The sequence below is a fragment of the Ursus arctos genome, unplaced genomic scaffold, assembly GCF_023065955.2.
Source record: "Ursus arctos isolate Adak ecotype North America unplaced genomic scaffold, UrsArc2.0 scaffold_7, whole genome shotgun sequence".
NCBI lineage: Eukaryota > Metazoa > Chordata > Mammalia > Carnivora > Ursidae > Ursus > Ursus arctos.
The window spans coordinates 48,438,250-48,459,232 of record NW_026623089.1 but is presented as its reverse complement, the minus strand read 5'-3'; the positions used below and the strand labels follow the sequence as shown (position 1 = coordinate 48,459,232).

Genomic DNA, 20,983 nt, shown 5'->3' with positions numbered 1-20,983 from the left:
GAGGAAATAGATAATTCTGCATCCATCCCATTAAAAATCACTTTATGCTGATGAATTATGTATTTATAAATTTATAATTATCTTTGATTTTTTCCCCTCCTTCAGGATACTTAATAAAATCATCAGCTAGAGCCCAGAAAACAAGAGCACTTCGTAGACACGGCATGCTAATACATTTTTTTTAAGTTAATGCCGATCTTTTTGAGCTGTGTGTCTAAAATGATCATAATGAAAAAAGGGATTGTAATTTTCAACTCGTATGTTTAACAAAGACAAAATGGACTGTAATGGAGTTTATGAAGCCCGTAAAGGAACTCTTCCTCTAACATGGTTTATTATCGAATAGATTTGGATTTACCGTCGGATAGATCAGGTCCCTCCGAAATGTACCAAGAGTAAATGACTGCGTACTACTGAACACAGCTCCTGGCACATGGAAAGCGCTGCCAGTTTTTTGTTGTGCTTATTCGGTATGTAAACGCCAGCATTAAAACTGCTATTTGTCCTGTCTTTATTTAAAATTCTGACATTTTATTCATCGTGGATTTTTTTTTTTTTTTTTTTTTTTGCATTTTGAGTTTTAAAAATTTTGCATGAAACTCTCTCTTATCTTGACCACTGAGGTTTCTGGTGCCCCCTTAAATTTGGAGCCCAAGGCAAGGGCTTCACTCTTCTTACTCAAGCCCTGGCCGTGCCCTGCCCATTTCTCCAGAGTGTTCTCAAGAACCTGCTGGTTCTGCCAGCCTGCCTGTCATTACAAGGACATTAGCTTAGCTTGTATCTGCATGTGTGTCTATACACTCCCTTGTTCAGAAGTGGGCAAGGCAAATATAAAACAAGAGTTATTCTTTTGATCACTTCATGCTGTTTGCATGAGATTGTTAAGGAAGACCCTTGCAAGAAAGGTTTCCTTGTGGATTTACAAATTGTCAGACATCCAAAGGAGTGGAGAAAAGATCGTGCTGCCTCAGGAATCTGAGATTTGCCACCTGCCTGGGGTGAGAAACAGAACAGAGAGAAGGGGTCAGGTCTCTCTTGGACTTAATTTCACACTTCACATCAAATTCTCCTGGGTAACACAATGTTGATTTACATTTTCACTTTGGGGTAAAAGTTTTTATTTGCTTATATGTTTTGATTCAGATGTTACCTTCCTTCTTTTTGTTTTTCCTCCTCCAAAACAGTTTCAAGCAAATATGACTGGCAGCAAATGTCCACATTTCATTTCCATTTTCACTTCACTGTTTACGTTTTAAAAATTAATGTTTGCCCCAATAATTCTATATGAAGACCAGCCTAGTGTCTAATTGTGGGTATATGAAATTGTTTCCTAAACCATAAGATGTTATGCAGGTAAGGACCATCATGATTATTAATATCATTAATATTACTGGTTCACCCATAAACACCGTATCTTCCATTGAGCCGGCTGTGTCAAGAGCCACCTAGAATTCTAATATGTATTCCAGATGGTTGCACTGATACTTTCTCTGAAACTCAGATAAAGGCAAAATGCATGGGTTTTTAGTGCAAGCTAGGTACACTCCATGGCCCGATGAAGAATGTTCTGCCAGAACACTTTAGAAATACTGTATGTTTTTAACCTTGGGAGGTAAGGACCAGTCTGGATTGTGATTTTACACTAAACACAGCATTTAGTATACTTCTTAAGGGCATAGTCACCTTCTACAGATGCTCTTGAACTATAAAGTCATTATCTGCATTCTCCTATAATTTATCCTCAGACATATCCTGTGCAACATTTTAAAATGCTTTTGCATGGTAGGCCCCTTTCTGGTCAACAGAGAACAAGGTACAGAATGCAGGACAGGGTTGGAAGGGGTCTCACTCTTTTGGGCTCAAGGCTACAGTAATATGCAGACGCAGAGCCAGGACCCAGGTCTGCTGACTTCTAATCCCGACCAATTGCTGTCGGACTTCTGCTCGTGAGAGTAGCACAAGGAAACAAGTTTCTAGTCGGGCCACCTGCCTACTAAGTCCCACCTCTGACCCTTGTTAGAGCTCTGATCTCAGACGAGTTACTCAACACCTCCATGTCACAAGATCTGCTGTTATCCCTGCTGGACACACGTGGACACTGGATTTGGGGATGCTGGGGGGTTAAGGGAGATAATCAGGGACCACATGCTGACAGCCTGAGGACCAAAAACCGTCTGGATGTGCTCTGCTTGGCACCACTCCGCTGCTCCACGGGATTTTGTGTGTAGGACAATCTTTAAGTCTGCAGCTTGTCCATAAAAACATGCATTACTAACTTCTGTTTGAAAATCTTGCAGAAGACTGGGCTTCTGTTCCAGGAGGGTGAAGTGTCTCATAGGGTGCGAGCTCACCAGTTGGTAAAACACCCCAGTCCTGCCTGCTGTACCCCAGCCACAGGGCAGGCATCCCTATGTCACATCTCTGGCCCTGGCTCCAATGACACTCAAGTGTGCTATCCTTGAGAGAAGCATTATACGGTATGGGAGATCCTTCTACATACGTCAACTCATATTGAGCTGCAAGAAAGAGTACCAGCTAACACAGGCCTTACAGCCACACCGCTGGGTCCAAACCCAGGTACTGGCAACTTACCTAACCTCAGTTTGCTCACCTGTAAAATGGGAATACTCAGAGTACCTTCCCCATAGGGTTGTTATGAGAATGGACTGAAAATCTAAAAAGTGCTTAGAAGAATTCCTGGCAAGCTCAGGATAAATCTTACCCATCATTATTACCTTGGCTTTGAATAATCCAAGTAATTAGAGCTCTCGGCCATCAGGTCCTCCTCCACAATGCCACTCTGCTCTTTTGACTTGGTTCTGTTCAGATGGGTTCATGCTCTCTCCTCTGCCTGGAGCAACTGATCTGCCGTCTGTGCACTAGGACAGGGTGAGACTCAATACCCACCCCCCAACCTCTGCTTTGGTTTGGCTGTCACCTTTGTCCTGTATTTCATATGGCCCCAGTGAGCTGCTCAGGTCAAAATAATTAGGCTATGCCAAGTGTCATAAAAACAAAAAAAGCCAGAAAATGTTTAAATGGGCCTCAACTGGAGAAGGCTGGGACCAGTCAGAGCAATAACAAATGAAAGTCAGATGGACACGTGGAGAAACCTCACTGTTCCCTCTAAATTACAGGAAATTCGCACTGTCTGGTTGCGAGGGGCTCTTTCCCTTGAATTTCTGGTGGGAGGTCACAGGATGGGGGCATGCATGTGGGCAATGGTGGGGGTCAGGAGAGCAATGGGGCAGAGGGGCAGTGACTCTTCCACTATTCCTTCCCACAGGTCATCTTTTCACCTACCTACTCTGTCCATCCTTCAAGAAATAGGTTAGCCTGCCTCCTCCAGGAAGCCTTCTCAGGCAACTCTCATAAGATAGAATCCCTCCTTTCTTTACAAATTCCTTGGCATTTCTCATCTCACACCCCTCTGACATCTCCTTATTTTTTGGCATTATAACTTGTTTTCCATTTCAATATGTCCTATTCCCCAACTAGACTTATAAGCTCCTTTACTGTAGTTTACACATCTCTCAATCTCTCATAGTGCTGAGCCCCTGGTAAGGTTCCTAAGAAATAGATCCTAGTTGCCAGAAAGGGGATGATGGTGCAAAGGGAAGAAGCACAAAGAGGAGCCCAAGTTTGTCCCAGCTTGGATCAAAGGCATGGCCTTGGAAAGACCCCTCCCCTCCTAGAGGATTAGCATTCATTAAGTATAAGGGCCTTTTCTGCTCTGATTTGCAATGGTTCTGGGCTTAATGCTCTCTTCTGTTACTTGACAGATATCACAGGAACCAGCCATGGACAGAAGGCCTCAAAACTCTCCAGCCAAAAATTATGATCCAACATTCCTACCCGACTCAACCGCAAAGTGCTACAGAATAGGAAAGCAGAATTCCTGATCCAAGAAACGTGTGGCCTAGCTCAGTGGTTCTCAGTCCTACCTTTCAACAAAATGAACTGGAAAACTTTACACAACACTAGTGCTTGAGTCCCACCTCAGACCCTATTCAACAAAACTCATGAGAGTTGGGGCTGAAGCTGGGCGTTGCCTTTTCTTTTTCTCGTTTTAAAGATGCACAACAGGAGAGAACCTCAGGTCTAGCTGGAGAGACAACTGCATTATATATATATAATTACATGAAATCGTGGTACAAATGTGCTGCATGGTAACCTCAGATGAGGACTTTAAAAGAAATGCCTCGTACGATGAATGCTAGAAGATAGAGTGTGATCAGGAAAAAAAGTCAGACTTGAAACAAGGGTGGGGTGGACAGAGCTGTTGGCCTTGTTCAGCTACATTCCATCCGAACCGAACATGGGGCCTGGAACACTCAGGGCACAGAAGCCACGACGCAGAAGCAGCTCAATGGTGGCAGCACCGGTGGGAAGGGTGTGCCTGGTGGAGGGGACAGCTTGGACAAAGGCGAGGAGTTGGGAAGGTCCTAAGCTAAGGAACTATAAGAAAATCAGTTTGGCTAAAGCAGGCTGACTTATCTGAAGATATAGTTAGGGGTATAAGGGACAGAGAGCGTAAGGCTTTAAATTCCAAATGACAGAATTGTGAATATTAGATGCTAATTGGAATCTTCTGGAAGTTATGTTTTCTTCAGTTTAAATACTCAGACTCCGAGAGGGCAGTGGGTGGTTTACATCTAGGCAGGGTCTATCAAAAGCCCCTCTCTCAGCCTCCTTTTTTGCTGCCCACTTAAAAATTAGAAGGGTCCAAGATAAGATACACACGTGTGTGCATGAAACTAAACACGAGAAGGAGGCCCCTGGCAAGAGTCCAGTTCCCTTGGAGGTCTCGTTTTGACTCTGGAGAGTGTATCTGACAGAAAAATAAAGCTATTTAATGCCTTGGAAAGGGGTCCTGTGAAACTCACAAGGCTGCTTCCTCAGAGCCTGGCCAGGTCGATCCGACCTTTACTCTGGCACAGTATCTCCCATCTTCAGCTATTCGAGAGGATCCTGTCCCATCTAAAAGGAACTGGGAGGAAAATCATCAGGGTTTGACTTGAACGAGAACACTGATTGCAGTCAACAGTTCAGAAAACATTGTCAACAAAACTAGAGCTTTCGAGTGGATTCATTGAGAAGGACATGTTTCCGTCAACTCTATATTCCTTGGTTTTACTTAACCAATAACATTTCAGCATTTTCTCTGTCAAAAGCATAGAAGTGAATAAAAGAAGAATGTACATAATGTTGTCTGGACCCTTGACCTGCACCCCTTAGACTAGTATGCCAAAAAGATTTATAAACTCAAAAGAGAAAACTCTTGGGGCAACTAGCTGGCTGTCAGTGGAGCGCACGACTCTTAGTCTCAGGGTCTTGAATTGAAGTCCCAGGTTGGGGGGCTAGAGATTATTTTTAAAAAGAGGAAGAGAAAATACTAATTGGCTTTCCCAAATTAGTGGTTTCAAAATTTTAAAAAAGAAAACAAAAAAATATACTTGCATTCAAAGTTCTCTGTAGTCTGATAGGTAGCACTTAATAATGAATACAATGAACAAACAAATGAGTCATCCTGGGATGTATTTTAATTCTTCCCTTGCCTAACCCCAATAAATCCATTGTCTCCTCTCCTGTCCAGGAGGGACATCCCAACACCCTGTATAAAAGGAATAGTGTAGGTTAAAAAAAAAGGAAAAAAAGCATAGTTTTGTCTTTCAAAAAAACGAAAATAGGTTGTGTGTGGACAAAAGAACCAAGAAAATAGTTTTCCTTGTACGTTTGTTGTTTTGCTTCATTGATGCCCAAACTGACGAGCTGATCGGCCTTTGTGTGGACAACTTTATTCTAAAACAACAACCTAAAACCTCCAATCCCAATTGTCAGAAATTAAGCTTCGGCCCAGTGAGAAAGCAACATTATTTGGTTAACTTGGATTCTAAAGTAATTCTTGATGAAAGGGCATCGTGTTAAAATTACTCTTGCATAGCACTCCAGTCCAGTACCTAAACCACCTTTATAAAAACGTCCCTCATTATCCTGGTGTGGAACGAAGACCAGGGAATTAATTTGTTCAAATACGTATTAAAGAAAAGCGGGGACCTGCCACATAATAATCAGGTGGTGGAGGTAATCCAGTCTTAGAGGTAAGAATCTGACATTGAGTGGTTACCTTTTAAAAACAATAACATCTATTGAACTAGGATTTGTTCCAAATGAGCATTAAATCATGCTAGTTGGATTTAAAGAAATCTTAGCATTGGAAAGGTGTTGTCTTAGTGAAGGTTTATCTCCTCACTAAACAAACACGCAAATTCACTTTTAGAAATTCATTCTGGGGAAATAAAGGAATATCTGGAAAAGAAAAAGCTGAAAGCCTATACGGGGGGGCTACCCAGGCTACATCCAGGTAACGGGTTTCATTTCTAGAAAAGCAGCGCCACCTGCTGGTTGATTGGCCTTTCAAGCCCTTCTGTGGTTTGCCGGCCATCATCTATCTTGTAATCTATGCATAAATATACAGCAGTATTTCTCAGCTGCTGTTATACATAAGAATTTTATTACCAGTCGGCAGATTTCTAACACACTGGTTGCAGTTTAATAATCCTCTATTACCTGAAGTATGGGTTATATAAAAACCTAGAATGTTAATTGTTGACAAACCAATTCTAATATGTAAAGCACTGTAAGTCACCCAGTAAATATCCAAATAAATTGAAAGGGATAGCTCTTTTTCCTCTAACAATGTGTTATTAAACAACACAACTTGATCACTTACATAAAAATAATGTTCATGCATTTCGATGTAGTAAGAAATCGGGGAAATGCATTATAATCTTACTAACTGAGAGCTTTTCCTTCATTTACAATTTAGAGGAAAATATTTTTGCTGTGAGTATTTTTTCCCTTCCTTTAAAAAATGGACCTAAACCCAGGTGTCATTTAGGAAATTTTCTCATATAACAAAATCTGAGTTATAAATAACTAAGATTACATCTATAAAATGCTCTATTTTTAAAATGACAATAGAGAAGTCGTGGAGAATATAAGTCACTGATACAGTGAGCAGAGAAACACTACCTGTCATTTTTCAGAAAAAGATCACACAAACGCGATAGCAAAGGAACACAATAAGAGGAAGAAACAGGAATGTGATAGGTGACTCTGATTATATCTGCAAAGGAAACTGTGATATAAATTAACACCCAAGCACCCACGAAAGGCATATTGTATGTACTTCCCCGCAAGTGATCGTTATGCAGCAGAGAAGACTGGTGATTTTGTAAGAACAGAAATAAAGTGTAGGCTGTGAAATCTGGTGGTGATAACTAATGACCACACAACTTACAACTCTGATTTGATCTCTAACAGAAAAAAATAAAAAAGTACTCTACAGGATAGATGTATGCAATAGGGGCCATATTTTTCACTTGAAACAAATAAACCCCAAATGGGATCAAAGGGCCCCAGCAAATGAAAAATGACAGTTCCTATGTTGCCCTGATTTGATCTCAAGCAAAACTACCATGCTGGTAACATTCCAGAGCTTAGGAGGAAAGCAGGGCATGGGTAAAGGATTCGGGCCCCATTTGGCCCCAATTCTCACACTAATCTCACTAATGAGAAAATCAACAAGAAGCAGAGCCTGACTATTTATAAAGCAATTTAGGAAAGGTGATGATGTGAAGTCTTAACACCAACCAGACCTCAAAGATGAGTTGAGATCAAGAATCGGGAAAAGAAATTCTGATAGAATTTGAAAGGAAAGAAATGTCATCTCTCCCCACCATCTGTTCCCATCTTGTTTGCTCTCCAGCATTCCTTCCATCTTCCTAGAATGCACTGTCCATGCCCATGGTAGAGATGGAAAAGTCATAAGGCAGTTTCAATAAGATGAGGAATGATGAGATCAAAGTCACAGGTGCTCTGTGAGATACGTCCCATTATTACCTCCAGTTTACAGATGGGGAAACTAAGGGATAGAGAAGTCCAGAAGCTTGCCCAAAGTCCCCCAGTAGTAAGGGCTGATGTTTATCCTGGGTTCGCTTAGATGAAATGTGAAGAATAAAGAATCATACATGTGCAAGCCATTACTCTTATTATAGCAATTGGCATGCACTGAGCACCCTTTTGATGAACATATCAAAACATGACTGATCCAGGAATTATTTCCAAAGTCCCCAGAAGACATACAAAAACCCCTGCTTCCCTCCCTTTCCCTACTCTGAGGTTCCCTAGAATTTCAGGCTTTAATTGCCAAGGAGAATCACTTAGCTCACTGCACAGTGAGATGAATGGCTTGGGAATCCCCAACTAGATAGCTGAGAAAAGACAGGAGATGTCTGCCTATTGGATATCCATCTTCATCTTCATTGAAGAAGTCTGTGAAGGCATGGCCCTTCCAGCAACTAGCCCCTTGCACGTTTCACGTCCATCTCCCAAGACCTCTGGGCCACATGATCTGAGCTCCTTCTTCTAGCCCGTCTGCATCCCTAGCGAGCTTTGTTTGGTCATTTTCACAGGGTCTCTCTTCTCTGCAGGTCATCATACCTCCTTTTCCAGCAACACCTGTTCAGGGCTTTGGCTTTGAAACATCCCCGCTGGCTGTGTTCTCTCAGTTGGACATGTTACAGGCCATATGTGGAAATTTACTCATCTGCACTGAAGAAATGGCCAGATCAACCTTGACAAAATGCAGAGAGCAATTCAAAGCCACTCAAAGGTAAGAGAATGAATGCTTGGTGCAGCCTGAGAGCTCTGTGAGCGATCTGGAAAGCTCTCTGCCCCCTCCTTGCCTCGAGCAGAATAAACAGAATAATGACACTTAATAGGAAATTGCCATGAGACACACTCAGCCTTTGGACACCTTGAGGTGGGAAGAATTGCCACTTGGGTGATGTTGGATTCGATCTGCCTACCTTAAGTCAGAGTCAATGATCCTAATAGTCATGAGTGGCCTGAAATCTTTCTCCACATTTGGGCGGGCTGACACGGCCATGTGCAAATGGTCACAGCCCTCTGCAACCCGGCACCTGTCCTCATACTGGCCCTTACCCGATGCATTAGCATTTTTTGTGCCACCCTCACAGGAAAGCGATCAGGCTTATTAAATGCAAATGTCACAAGTCCTTGATTTTCTAGGACAAATGCCCTACATACACATGTATGCTTCATGCGGTGGTATCCCTCTCTCTCCTCACTTGATGCTTTGGTAGGGTTTTGCCTACTGTGATTTAATTCTGTCTAGATCTTTTTTAATCTGGATCGGATTTAATCGCTTCTAGATCTTCTTTCCCAATATTTAACCTTCACGAAGAACATGGATTGTACCTGCTAGTTGATCATTTTCAAGAGCCATCCATTATGTCCTTGATTTTCTTGCTATATTTCCCCCTTTTAATCTTCTGGTATCATATATAAATGGGTGTGTGTGTGTGTACATTGTTAGAAGTTGTTTAGAGAGTTTTAGGAAACTTCACAGATCTGGGCAGTCCTGCTTCTGGCACACCATCTATTCCTTCAACTGATGGTTGAGAATCCCTTCATTTATTCATTCTTTCACTCATCAAATATTTACTGAACTGGAATCCTTCAGGCCATTTCCTACTCAGGTATTCTTGCCAACACAGGAAGCCCGGCCAAGGATGCCAGCATGCTGCATTTCTGACCTTGGAGGGAAGGAAGGCAGCCCCTGTGTCCTTTCTTGACTGAGTGCAATCCAACAGGCTCCGGCCCAGAAAGCTGCCATTGGCCCAGGTGGAGATCACTTTAATGCAGGCAGTCAGCTCCACTCCCAGAAGACGGCCCACGCTCTGGTCTACAGACGCCTCTCTATGCTCTGTTGGTGGATCTTGGGTGGCTCCTGCTCCAGGAAGCAGTCTTTCTCACTTGCTTAAACGTCTCTCAGTGCCACTGACCATCCCTAGGGTAGATCTGCTTCAGGGTCTGCATAGAGTTTTCTCTAGGAATACTTGGTAGTATTCGCCCTGTCATACTCAAGGGGATAGAATGGGGGCCTTCGGGTTTACCAGAAGAGGTCAAGGGAGTTTGTCTATTGCTGTTTCCCTTGTTTGTGGGAGGATGGCTCCTTCTGTGGATGATCTCAAAGCGAGACACTCTTGAGAAGAAACGTCTCTGAGTCTCCAGACCCTTCCCCCAGTTTGTCTGAGCTGGACGTCAGAAGAAAGTCTCCCCAGAACAAGAATCTGTGGGTATGTTTGGAATCTCCCTCCAAACCAGGCACTGTCTAACTATTTACAAAAAGATCTCTTCAGTGCTCTCTGGGATTTTAAATGTGCGGGTATGACGATGCTGGACTTGTTTCTGCACAGTTTCCTCTCGGGAAAATGGCTGGCTGGGGAAGCAGAACACCCTTGTAAGTAAATGTCGGGATGGAGGATTCCCTGATTATCTACGAAACTCAACAAACTGGTTTGGGAGAAAGCCCCTGAGAGAGGAAAAACAACACACAGCTGACTGGGTGAGCACTCTCTGCCTCATTCCACTTCCAGAAGTTGGCATTCTCAGCACGCATGCCCCAGCACTATCCGGGAGCCCAGGACGCTACTGCTTTTCCATGCCATTTTAATGACCCTTTAAGGTCAATGGTGTGTACAAATCCTACAGCCACAGATGGCCAATGTACAGTCACAACGAACACAAAGGTCTTGTGCACAGAGAAATAAAAAGGAAAAGAAAATTGTGCCATGGTACTTAGACATGCCATGTGACTTCCTCAGACTCTGTGTGGCAGTACTTCACAGGAAATGTGTTTTGTATTTCCACTGGAGTAGGATAAGTGGTTGGAAACTACAGTGGATTTTCAGTGAATGGGATGTGAAGTACTTTATTATTTTTTTCCTCCATCGATGTAAGGAGACATGCTGTCTCCCTGAGAAAGACAGGAGGAGAAAAGTCTCATTGCCAGACACGGGGATTTGAAAAATAATTTTCATGAACTCTAGCTGCAGCTACCATGGGCAGCTTGAGCCGAGACCCTCGGGGCTGGTCCCATGTCCCTGCTGGTGGTGCCCACTGGTTTCTGCTGCCCAGTCTGGGCCAAGAGCATTCATGGCAGCAGCTGGGAGCTGCCCGCCTCTGTCCCCATCAACACATTCAAGATGGGAGTCTTACTGGAAATGGGGAGGCTGACGAGGGAGGAAGAAGAAATGGGGGTTAGAAAAAGAAAATAGACGGAAGAGACCCCAAGACTGGGGATAATGGATGCAGCCTGATAGGTCTCGAGTCCCAGCTGAGGCTTCAAATTCCCCTCGGTTTGAGGAAAACTCCACAGAGCCCAAACAGGGATCACAAGAATGGCTGGGTCAGCTGGGGGAATGGCGCTCAAGAAACTGAACTACCGCAGCTCAACTGCTTCAGAGCCATTAATTAAACGTTCTTTAAAAAGATTCGAACTTCTCGGATCTGCATGTGGATAACATGCTTCAGCGGCAGAGTCCCGGGGGCTGTGGCTCACGCCTTCCTTCCCAGGGCTCTTCAGAGCAGCTCCCTGGGCCTCCTCTGACCACAGACTCCCCTGGCTGGTCTTCCCCACCCTCAGAGGGGAGTCGCCCAACGGCCTCACCAGGCCAGCCCCTTCTTCCTCCTGAAACAAAGCCTCTGGGGTCCCTTTCCTGATCAAACACCTGGAATGCATTCCATCGTATTGCAGATTAAGAACAAAACCCCTTCAGGGTTCCTCTCCCTGCGCACAGGCCTTAGGCTCCAGCCAAACAGGGTGAGTGGCCAGCGGTTCAACCTTGTACGTATCTGAGTAACTCAACGTGCTCCACAGCCCATGGAGCCATCCAGCTTGTTCTGGAATCGCAGCCCCAGCTGTTGTCTCATGTGTAAAAGGCACAGTTTACGGGTGCCTCAGTTTACAGCTGCCTCCACCGCAAAGAACTGCTACTACTCAAAATGAGGATCAAAGTCGTAAAGGATATCGTGTCTGCAGTGCAGAAAAGGCTATGCGTTAAGCTGAACAACATACACACACACGTACAGGCGCGCGCACACACACACACCCTTGCTATGTTGGCAGAGCACCGTGTACACAGAGCAGACACTACACGAGATCTAGTCTCCATGGGAATCTGAGTTAAGCACTAGCCACCTACCACCACCACGTGAAGAAGCCTCGGGTTCTGCGCGATGGAGGACCAATGTAATAATAGACCTGCCTGGAGAATGGGCCTTTACTCAGATAAGACAAAAACATCAACCACTCCTCAAAAAGGGAAAGGGATTTTTCAGCAAATCTTAGCGAGCCTCACCCTTCCCTCCTCACCGATGCGTCTGACCTGTTCATAATCTCCACATCCGCTCCATTCTGAAAAGGGCTCCCATGAGGCTCACTGCTTCTAGGCTTAAATGCGAGTCAAAGATCCCACACTCTACAATCTTTCCTACGAGCGTGCTGGCAAACGTCTTGAATTGGTTGGGCCAGATGACAAAGGTCCATCTCAGATGAAGGAAGCATCCGAGTGAAGCGATGGGCACCATCCGAGGAGGAGGGCGAATCCCAGGGCATGACTGAGACCAGGGGGGCTGCACTTCCAGTGCTCATTTCCATCTGGATGGGACTTGAAGGCAGGACGCGGTGGAGCCCATGCTGCCGCCCCAGAAGACTCTCACCAGTGACTTTACACCATTATTGGTCTGATACTAATTTGAGACGATGCCCAAACGCATCACAACAAATTAACCAAAGACACGCGATGGCAATCAACTCAGGGGGCTATCCTGAACGCCGGCTGGGGGATTCCCTGTCTCCACGAGCCGCACGCTCCCACAGATGTTTCTAAAAGCCTCTTCCCAGAGGCCCATTTAGAGAGAAATTAAATGCAACTTTGACTTAATTAACGTTTTAAATGATAATGAATACAATGTAGATTCATAGGAGGCATTTACATTGTGTTGTAAAATTGATAAAAATTTAATAACTCTTTGTTAATAAGTTATGTCTCCCCAGACCCATAAAGCCTAAGGCACTGCAAACTCCAGACTGGGTCTAATCCAGGCTCCTGGTGCAGGTGGAGGAGGGAGGCAGAGATGGACTTGACATTTGCTCCAAGCCTGCTCTAATTCAAACCTCTGCTTGTTCATCAGTACTTTATTTCATACAGTAAAGGTCAGGATTTGGGCTCAAGGCAGAGTCTTGACAAGAGAGCTCAAGTGAAAGGCGGACTGGCCCTGGCATCTGTCGCCTGAGATAGTGGAGGAAGGGGGGAGACGGAGAGCTAACTGGCCACATCCGTCCTCTGCCATGGAGGTAAGATGGAGACTCTGGTGCCCGGTGGTAGGAACTGTCAGGCTGAGTATCGTGACAACCAGCCACAGTCCAGAGTAAAAATGCAAACATAATTTCCATGTCACCTTGCAGAGGGACCTCTGCTCAGCCTACTTGTGGCATGCCAACGTCTTTTCTAGTTTGTCCTTGAAGAGCCGAGGCACTTATTAAAGTGTCGTACTCCTGGGAAGGGAGGTGTCCAAGTGACAGAGGTACTCGCAAGGGACCCTTCTGTCTTTCCTCCTTCTGACCTTTCTACTTCTTGTCTCCTAACTCTGTTTCAAAGGATTTCTTGTGAAAAGTTGGCTGCCTTTTGCCCAGATGGTCCCTTTTCATCTCAACGAGGTGGCTCTTCATAGCAATATTTATCGTAAAGAATAAACTTTTTTGGCGGGGGGAGCACAACGAGGTCCCCAAGTACAAGTCAACTACTTCACCTGACACTAAGCTGAAGAAAGCAGCTATTTAGTATGAGTGAAAACCTTTAGAGATAGGCATTTCAAGGGATTCTTGCCAAAGGAAATTTTGCCCATGCATGATTTTGGCCTTACAATGCTGATTTAATGAGCTGACCACCGTGTAAGCTCGTGGAAGGCATATTTCCAGTCAACCCTTTGCTAAATGTGCCTCCCATAGAATCAAGTGAAAGGCATTGGCTTCCGTAATCTTCCCCACTACCAACAAAAGTGCCCAAAGATGCCCTCCTGGGTACATCGTTAGTCTCTCGGAATGATTAAATGGCTGTCTGGCCCCACTTGCCTTCCTGTTTTCATGTCCTGCGATGAAGTGCAGGCCAATTCAGGGAGCGTGGGCCAGGGCTAGCGAAGAGCTAGAGTGGAATCCGAAGGCTGCTAGAGTATTTGCTGTCATGGATGCAGGAAAGAAGAGAGGGAGGGGGAGGAAGAGACAGAAAGACAGATCGTAACCAGCATGCGCAAGAAAAATGGGAGAAATTGCAGACCCAGAACGAAGGGGCTTACAGAATGCATGGAAAACGATGATGACATTGATTTAAGCTGAGTTTCCTTTGGCTCTCCTTTTTCTATCTTTCTATCACTGATTGTCGTGGCGGGAAGAGTCTTTGGTTTCAGGGCCCAGGGGTAAAATAAACAAATACCATTTGGGGGGAGTTTGAGGAAGTCACCCAAAACTACACATAAAAGGAATCAGATAATGATAGGCTGTTGATTTTTAAATACAGCTTATTAACTCAAATCCCTCTTTAACAGGCAGTGGAGACTGTCAGTATAGGGTGTGTCCTGTTATAGACATTTTCGTAGAGCTATTTACACCCCTTGCCCTCGTATCTGATTTTATGTACTTCAAAATGCCATTAGTTCACTCGAGTGACTTTAGTTCTATTGACAATGTTAATTCTCTGCCTGTACAAACCAGAGGCTACTCGGGATAAGCTGATTTTTGTTTATTATCTGACAAGACTCAAGATTACACTAAACTGATTTTGGTATGTGTCCCTTCAACCTAATGGTATCGGACTGCTCCTCTCAACTTAACCATTGGAGTTGAATGCCTCCTCGTATTAGATTTATACCCAAAATAAAAGTCACGCGCCATTTAAAATTAGCTACAGTCGTTTGCAAAAGGGTGTATGTAACTGTGCAGGTTTAAACTATTAGTAAATTGAAAGGATGGTGTGAGTGATCGCACATGTACTTGAGCTAAGACTATTTCCAAGTGCAAGTCTAAAGATCTGTGTTTCTTCCAGCACGTGATTAATTTGTTCATGCCAGGGCTGCTGAAGGTTTGCGGCCGGTATCATGTCACACAGGTCTCGGCAGGTTTGAATCAATAGGGTCCTACGTTGTTGCTGCTTCAAACTTTCACTGTCCCTTTCTATTAGACTGAGCGATCAGATATCAGGCAAGACTGAAACAACATGAAAAAATTCTGAACAGAGAAAAAGCACTATTTTATAAAATTCTATGGAGGCAAAGTGGAACGGATTAGAACCTACATCTCTATTTATGTGTGTATGCTGCTAGACATCATTTTTTTAAAGTATCTGATGGTCCTAGAACATGGCTACTTGCAAAATGCCTGGGCCCATATCATCTTCGTGTCTTTTCGGAGAGCTGGTACCCCCGCCCACGATCATCTAGCGTAGAAACAAAACCAGGACGATCAGAAAATGAAGCTTTGTGTACCGACTCCAGCCTACCACATGGAAGGATTAATCCAGTCTTGCCAAAAACATAGTCTTTGATGAATCCTTACTGGTCACTATGTGTTTTACTTTTCTGACACTGCTTTTCTAAAGGAGTCCTTCTTCCCTGAAGAGCTTTCTGTCTGCACAGTCTGACCTTACATCTCTTGAGTTCAAAAGAAGACAATTGTCAGAAGAGAACGTGACTTTGCAACGACCGATCCTCGGTAAAGGGCCGCACCTCCAAGGAGAGGTGCCCTGAACAGCAGGCCCCACTGTTAGAAGGCAGATTTTTAAAACTGTGTGAACACTTTTAATATATTACTACTCCTCTGGGAACTGGCTACTTTTCTTCCCACTTCAGAAAACACATAATGGGACTTGTGTTTCAATTTAACGTCCCTTGAAAACGGAAATCTTTCCCCTTATGAGAAAAAAAAAATAGCAAGGAGGGAGACTAAAGGCAAGAGAGAAATGAATTAGGCCGTCGCCAAAGCGTACTGGCTCAACCGGGAAACTGCGACCAAAGCAAGCTCCATAATAATATAATGACCTTTAATGAGTGTCTTGGGAAACAATACGGCCCTAGCATTAAAGACAAAGGGCAAAACCCATCATGGCTCTGCTGACACTAATTCAAAATGATTTTCAGAACAACTAAAGAATGTAAGAGAAGTAATCTGATCCGCCCATCTGACCTCACTTTGATTCAAGGGCCCTTCTCCTGCCATTTCTAATTGTCAAACCCTCTACATTTCACATCTGCTCATATTTAATGAAAAGCCCACTCTCACCACTGCTCTTTGAGTCAACCAGCTCTGTCAAATGGGCACCACCCAACCCCACCACCAGCAAGGGAAGCCCAGGGATTGCTATTGGAGCTCTGCCAGTGGAATTCTGCATAAAGATAGACATTTTTTAATTGGAGAAGAAGGGCTTACGTGGGTGCATGAAGGGGCTCAGATTGGAATGGATTTTTCTAACTTATTATTAATGGTCAAAGGTGAGAGGACTCACACAGGGGTGGATGAAATCTGCTTTTGTTTGATGGCGTGAGGACGGCGGGGCGACTGATGAAACGGAGGAGGTGACGCCCCCCCCCCCCCACCCCCGAGCTGTCAGTACCAGTTAAGGCTTCAACATACAGCCCAAAGCTCCATGTTTTCCACGGTGGGGCTGATTTGGGAGGGTAGGGAAGGACAACAGTCTCACGCACAGGATGTTTCCGAGAGGATGGGACAATCCAACCCTAAGTTTTTCTTCTCTTGGCCTCCATCAATGCTTGGATTAAATTGCAGACTGAGAAATCCCTCCAATTATGGTTTCTCCTGGATGAAATGGAAATTACACACACTGGGTATCATAGGCCTCACACAGGGGACACACATGTTACTGTGATTGCTATGGGCGGCTCTTGCCAAGACACGACCACATACAGCCCGAATGGCTCCTTCCTTTTCTCCACTGAATCCCTGGCCAAGGTTTTAGAGCCTAGTGGTTATCTGAAAACAGAAGAAGTTGTGCCTTAGGCAGATGGGTAACCCCGGTGGCTGGTGGTTATGTTCCCTGCCATCAATCAAAGATGTGACCAAACTATGCCACCATAGCTCACCACTTTGCTCTTCCCCCTCCCCCCAGCTCCTGTCTTTGAACCTAGTGTCTTGCAGGATGCCTTAGACAAACAAGTTCCTTGTACGGTTGCGATCAAGTTCACCTTGCAGCATCACAGGAACCAGCAAGAATTCTCACAATGAGAATAAAAGCATAAATGTTCACACTGGGCACCCGTACAAAAGATCCGAAAGGGACTTCCTTCCTAGAATTTTAGGCAAATGTGGTTGGGACAACCCAAAATCCCTCTCGATACAACCTCTTTTAGATATCACTTTTAAAAACAAATCCTGTTTCTTGGCACTGTTCTGGAAGAAGAGTGAACTATGAAGAAGAAAGGATGATTCTCTGGTCCCAGATACAACTTTTCCAGGTGACCCTAAAACAGCTGGACGCACAGATCGTGCATCAGACTTGAACAGCGTGTTCAAACGCCAGCACGTGGCACGGCCTACCACTCCACTGCGTATGGTGACGTCAAGGCTCCCTCAGCCCTGGGAGCCTCTATAGATCACTGTCCCACAAGCACCTCATGCTGGGACCACCTTCGTCACCAGCACAGGTCAATCAGCAAGTTCTCTAAGGGAATAAACGCTCAAGAGCAAACTGCCCTTCCCCTTTCCCCCACCCCCTGTGCCAGTGTGAATGAACTCCTGCTGGTGAAAGTGTAGTTCATCCAGCCCCAGGCACTGAAAAGGGGAGGGCCCAGGTGGCAATGCGGTTACCAATAAATGTGCCAGGTGCTTTCAAGAAGAAGGGAGGAAGCACAGAACAAAGAACTGTCTTCTACCTCTCATGCTACCAAAAATGTGAAAATAAGGTGAGAGCCATGCTGGAAGACTGGGATCAGTCTTCACGTGGAAACACGGCCTCTTCTGCCCTTAGAGGACATCTGACATCCCAGCACCTCAGTGTGCACGCTGGAGCTTCCAGTAACAGCACCCTTGAACCATCAGTACCGCACCCGCGAAATAGACGCTGCCGACAAGGAGGAGGGAGGTCCCAGGAATCTGGTGTGTGTCAGCTCTGCCAGCTGCCAGCTGCTACACCTTGACTGGTTCTTTAACATCCCTGACCTTGTGGGTGACATGGAAGACTGACCTCGAAGTCCCGTGCAGTGGACTCTGGGGGGTCATGGCAGCTCATGGCTTATGGCTTTTGTCATTATTTGGAATCACAATTGCTACAGGAGACCTTAGTTAAGTGGGAGATTCTACGTTGGGAAAAATGATCCTTTGAATCAGTCAGCTTTCTGAGGGAAGCCCCAGAGTGCACCAGTCGATATAGGGTTACAGATAGAATACTCTTTTCCAGAACATAGGACACAATCCGGCACTGAAGGAATGAGATACAGGTTATAAAGACAAGGTTTAAAAAATAAAAGAAGAAAGAAATCCACATTCATCTTAACCCTGTTGTATTTTGGAAACTATCTAAGCTCACTAAAGGCAATTTAATGGTAGAGTTGGCTTGTTCTCTCTACTTGTTCCCTCTCCTTCCTCCCTGCAACCCAATCCAATGTATAGCCTTGACCCAACTATTAAGATATGCATTTCCACACATCTTTGTATTAAGACAGTATTTGATTTGCTGTCACACTAATTTCCATTTATATTTGTTTAAAGGAGAAAGAGGGAGACTATCACTAGACTCTAATATCACAGTCCCGCACGCCATTACCCGAAGCGCAACGAGGTCACAGGATGGGAAGGGAGGCCTTCCCTAGCAGGTACACGGGGACACAGGCAGCGAGGACGACATATCCATCACCACATACAAGGTCACACTGGGAAGAAAACATCAGCCGGACGGACTCACAAGAACCACAGGGCACACAACACAAGACAGGGATGATACCACAGACAGCACAGACACGGAACTCCGTGTGTCGGGGTCAAACTTACAGGCACGGAAACTGGTGGAGCAATCATTAACAGAGACAGAAGAAAGTGGGAAGGTTCTCTCAAGGGTGTCCATGTTAGCACGCACACGGCCTGACATGCACGAGCAGTCACGCTCAGAACGTCCGCAATCAAAACAACATGCCCGTCTCATTCTCTTGTAGATGGACATCTTGGCTATCACCATGTGGTTGGATGGAGGAGAGGAAGAGCGGTAGTTAATGGCAAGGTCACACACAGCAAGGCAGCTAGAAGGGAGCTAAAGGGATTTAACACAGGTCTTAGTTCACATTAACAGTCTTGACCCAGAAAAAAAAAAATGCAGAGTGACTGCTGGTAACAGTTTGGTTGTACATCAAAAAAAAGCAGCGAAAATATAAATTGCCTTTATCGTCCCCCAAGGCTGTTGTGTATTATTTTTCTCCCCTAGGTAAAGCAGGTGACTACAGGAAGCGGGCATGGCTGATTACAATCGGGTTCTTGGATGAGAAGAAGAGCACGTTAGAGACAGCAAAAATGTAACCAACATTTTTCCCCTGGCGCAATTAATACAGGAGGTCAAAATATACACACAGCCAATCAATTAATTGCTTATTTGGTACAATAAATGGTTTTTGCAAGATGCAAAATATCTAATATGTAGGCTTTCTAATTTCCATCCATTTCTGGGCATTAGGCAGAGCCTAGGACAAGCTTTCATCAAATTAGATGTGAAACGATTACATGTTAATATAGAATCTGAGGATGCCTCTGCTGAACTCCCCCAGAGTGAGTTTACATGATGCCTACAGGAATTTAAATGTACTCTTGACAGAACAAATATCCAAATCTGTCCATATAAGAAATGCAGCTACTCAAGGCTAACGCTGCGTATTTGACATTAAAGGCAGTTCACAAATAAGAAATCACCAAAAGCATATGAGATGTTGGTCTATTGGAATGCATTTAGCTACTCATGGGTGTATTTTCTGCTTAAAGCTGGGAGAATCTGAAAATCCCATTTGCTTTTCTCTCCCCACCCAACGAAAATTCAGAAAGCCATCGGGCTATTGGTTAATCATGATTTTTTCTTATACACAAAATATTGGCCAGAATAGATTAGAGATTATAAAGCATGAATAAGAGGTTAGGTCCGACGTAAAACATCTTATTTGTATTTGCGTGCAGCACTGATAGCTCTTCTAAAGCTGGTATCGTAGGATCTGGCCTGCCTGGGGATCCATCTTGAGTGCTGACCTACAAAACTCTCCGGACATCACCCTAGTGGTTCTCAAGACACATCACCCTTATCCTTCAAGCCAATTTATATTTCAGTACGAGGAGCTTTTTTGTGCCCATTTTGATGCTACAACAGGCAAACGTGTTTGCTTATCACTTAGCATGAACCGGCCTGCTTCTCTCACAGGATTGCAGAAGAACTCGTATTTATTCCAAGCCTCACAGCCGAATAGTAAGCCTGAACCGGAGAGGTGTTATTCCCTGCGCCCACACCTTCCATTTTAAAAGTCATTTTTCCCCCTCTTTCTTTTTCTTTGTGGAGAATGGTTGCACTCTTACTTTAAAATATGGCTTGTGGTTCTGCCCTCTTTGAATGTTACAGTCACCAGGAAGAGGGGTTTAAATCTCTCAAATGGGTCAAGTCCTGTTCTAAGACCTTTATGACTTGCCATACAGTATATTTGTCAAGCAGGGGTAACGTTATGATTGTGAAGAACAGGCACTGGGGGAAATGAATGAGAGATCCGTTCCTGTAAACTTGGCTCCCATTTTTAGTGACATGGTCTTTTAGCATCCTAGCTAGCTGGTCGTTCAGATCATCATGCAGCCCCAGCCCTCTTCAATGCGTGGTTCATCATTCCTGAGCTGAGCTTTTATCAAAAGAAAAAAAAAAAAAAAGTAAAGAAAAAAGAAAAGAAAAAGAAAAAAAAAGAAAGAAAAGTTCCACTATAGCATTTGTATTGGAAGACTTTAGAAGGCACGGCATGAATGCCCAGACACCCCAAATGGTCGTGGTTGGAGTCAAGAAAGGGGAAAGTCTTCAGCTGAAGACACAAAAATAAA

At 44.4% G+C, this 20,983-nt stretch overlaps 1 protein-coding gene across 9 annotated transcripts in view; it reads right to left on the bottom strand.

Annotated features, from left to right (window-relative positions):
- The window catches only part of KCNMA1 (potassium calcium-activated channel subfamily M alpha 1), a 717,414-nt gene that overhangs the window by 105,038 nt on the left and 591,393 nt on the right, over positions 1-20,983 (bottom strand). For 2 of the 9 annotated variants that reach the window (XM_048218924.2, XM_026504523.4), the window contains exon 19: positions 18,926-19,099. The exons of the other annotated variants lie outside the window; for them this stretch is intronic. In XM_048218924.2, coding sequence (XP_048074881.1) covers positions 18,926-19,099 — 174 coding nt within the window. The remainder of the gene's footprint in view (positions 1-18,925; positions 19,100-20,983) is intronic. 9 annotated transcript variants of the gene reach the window in all.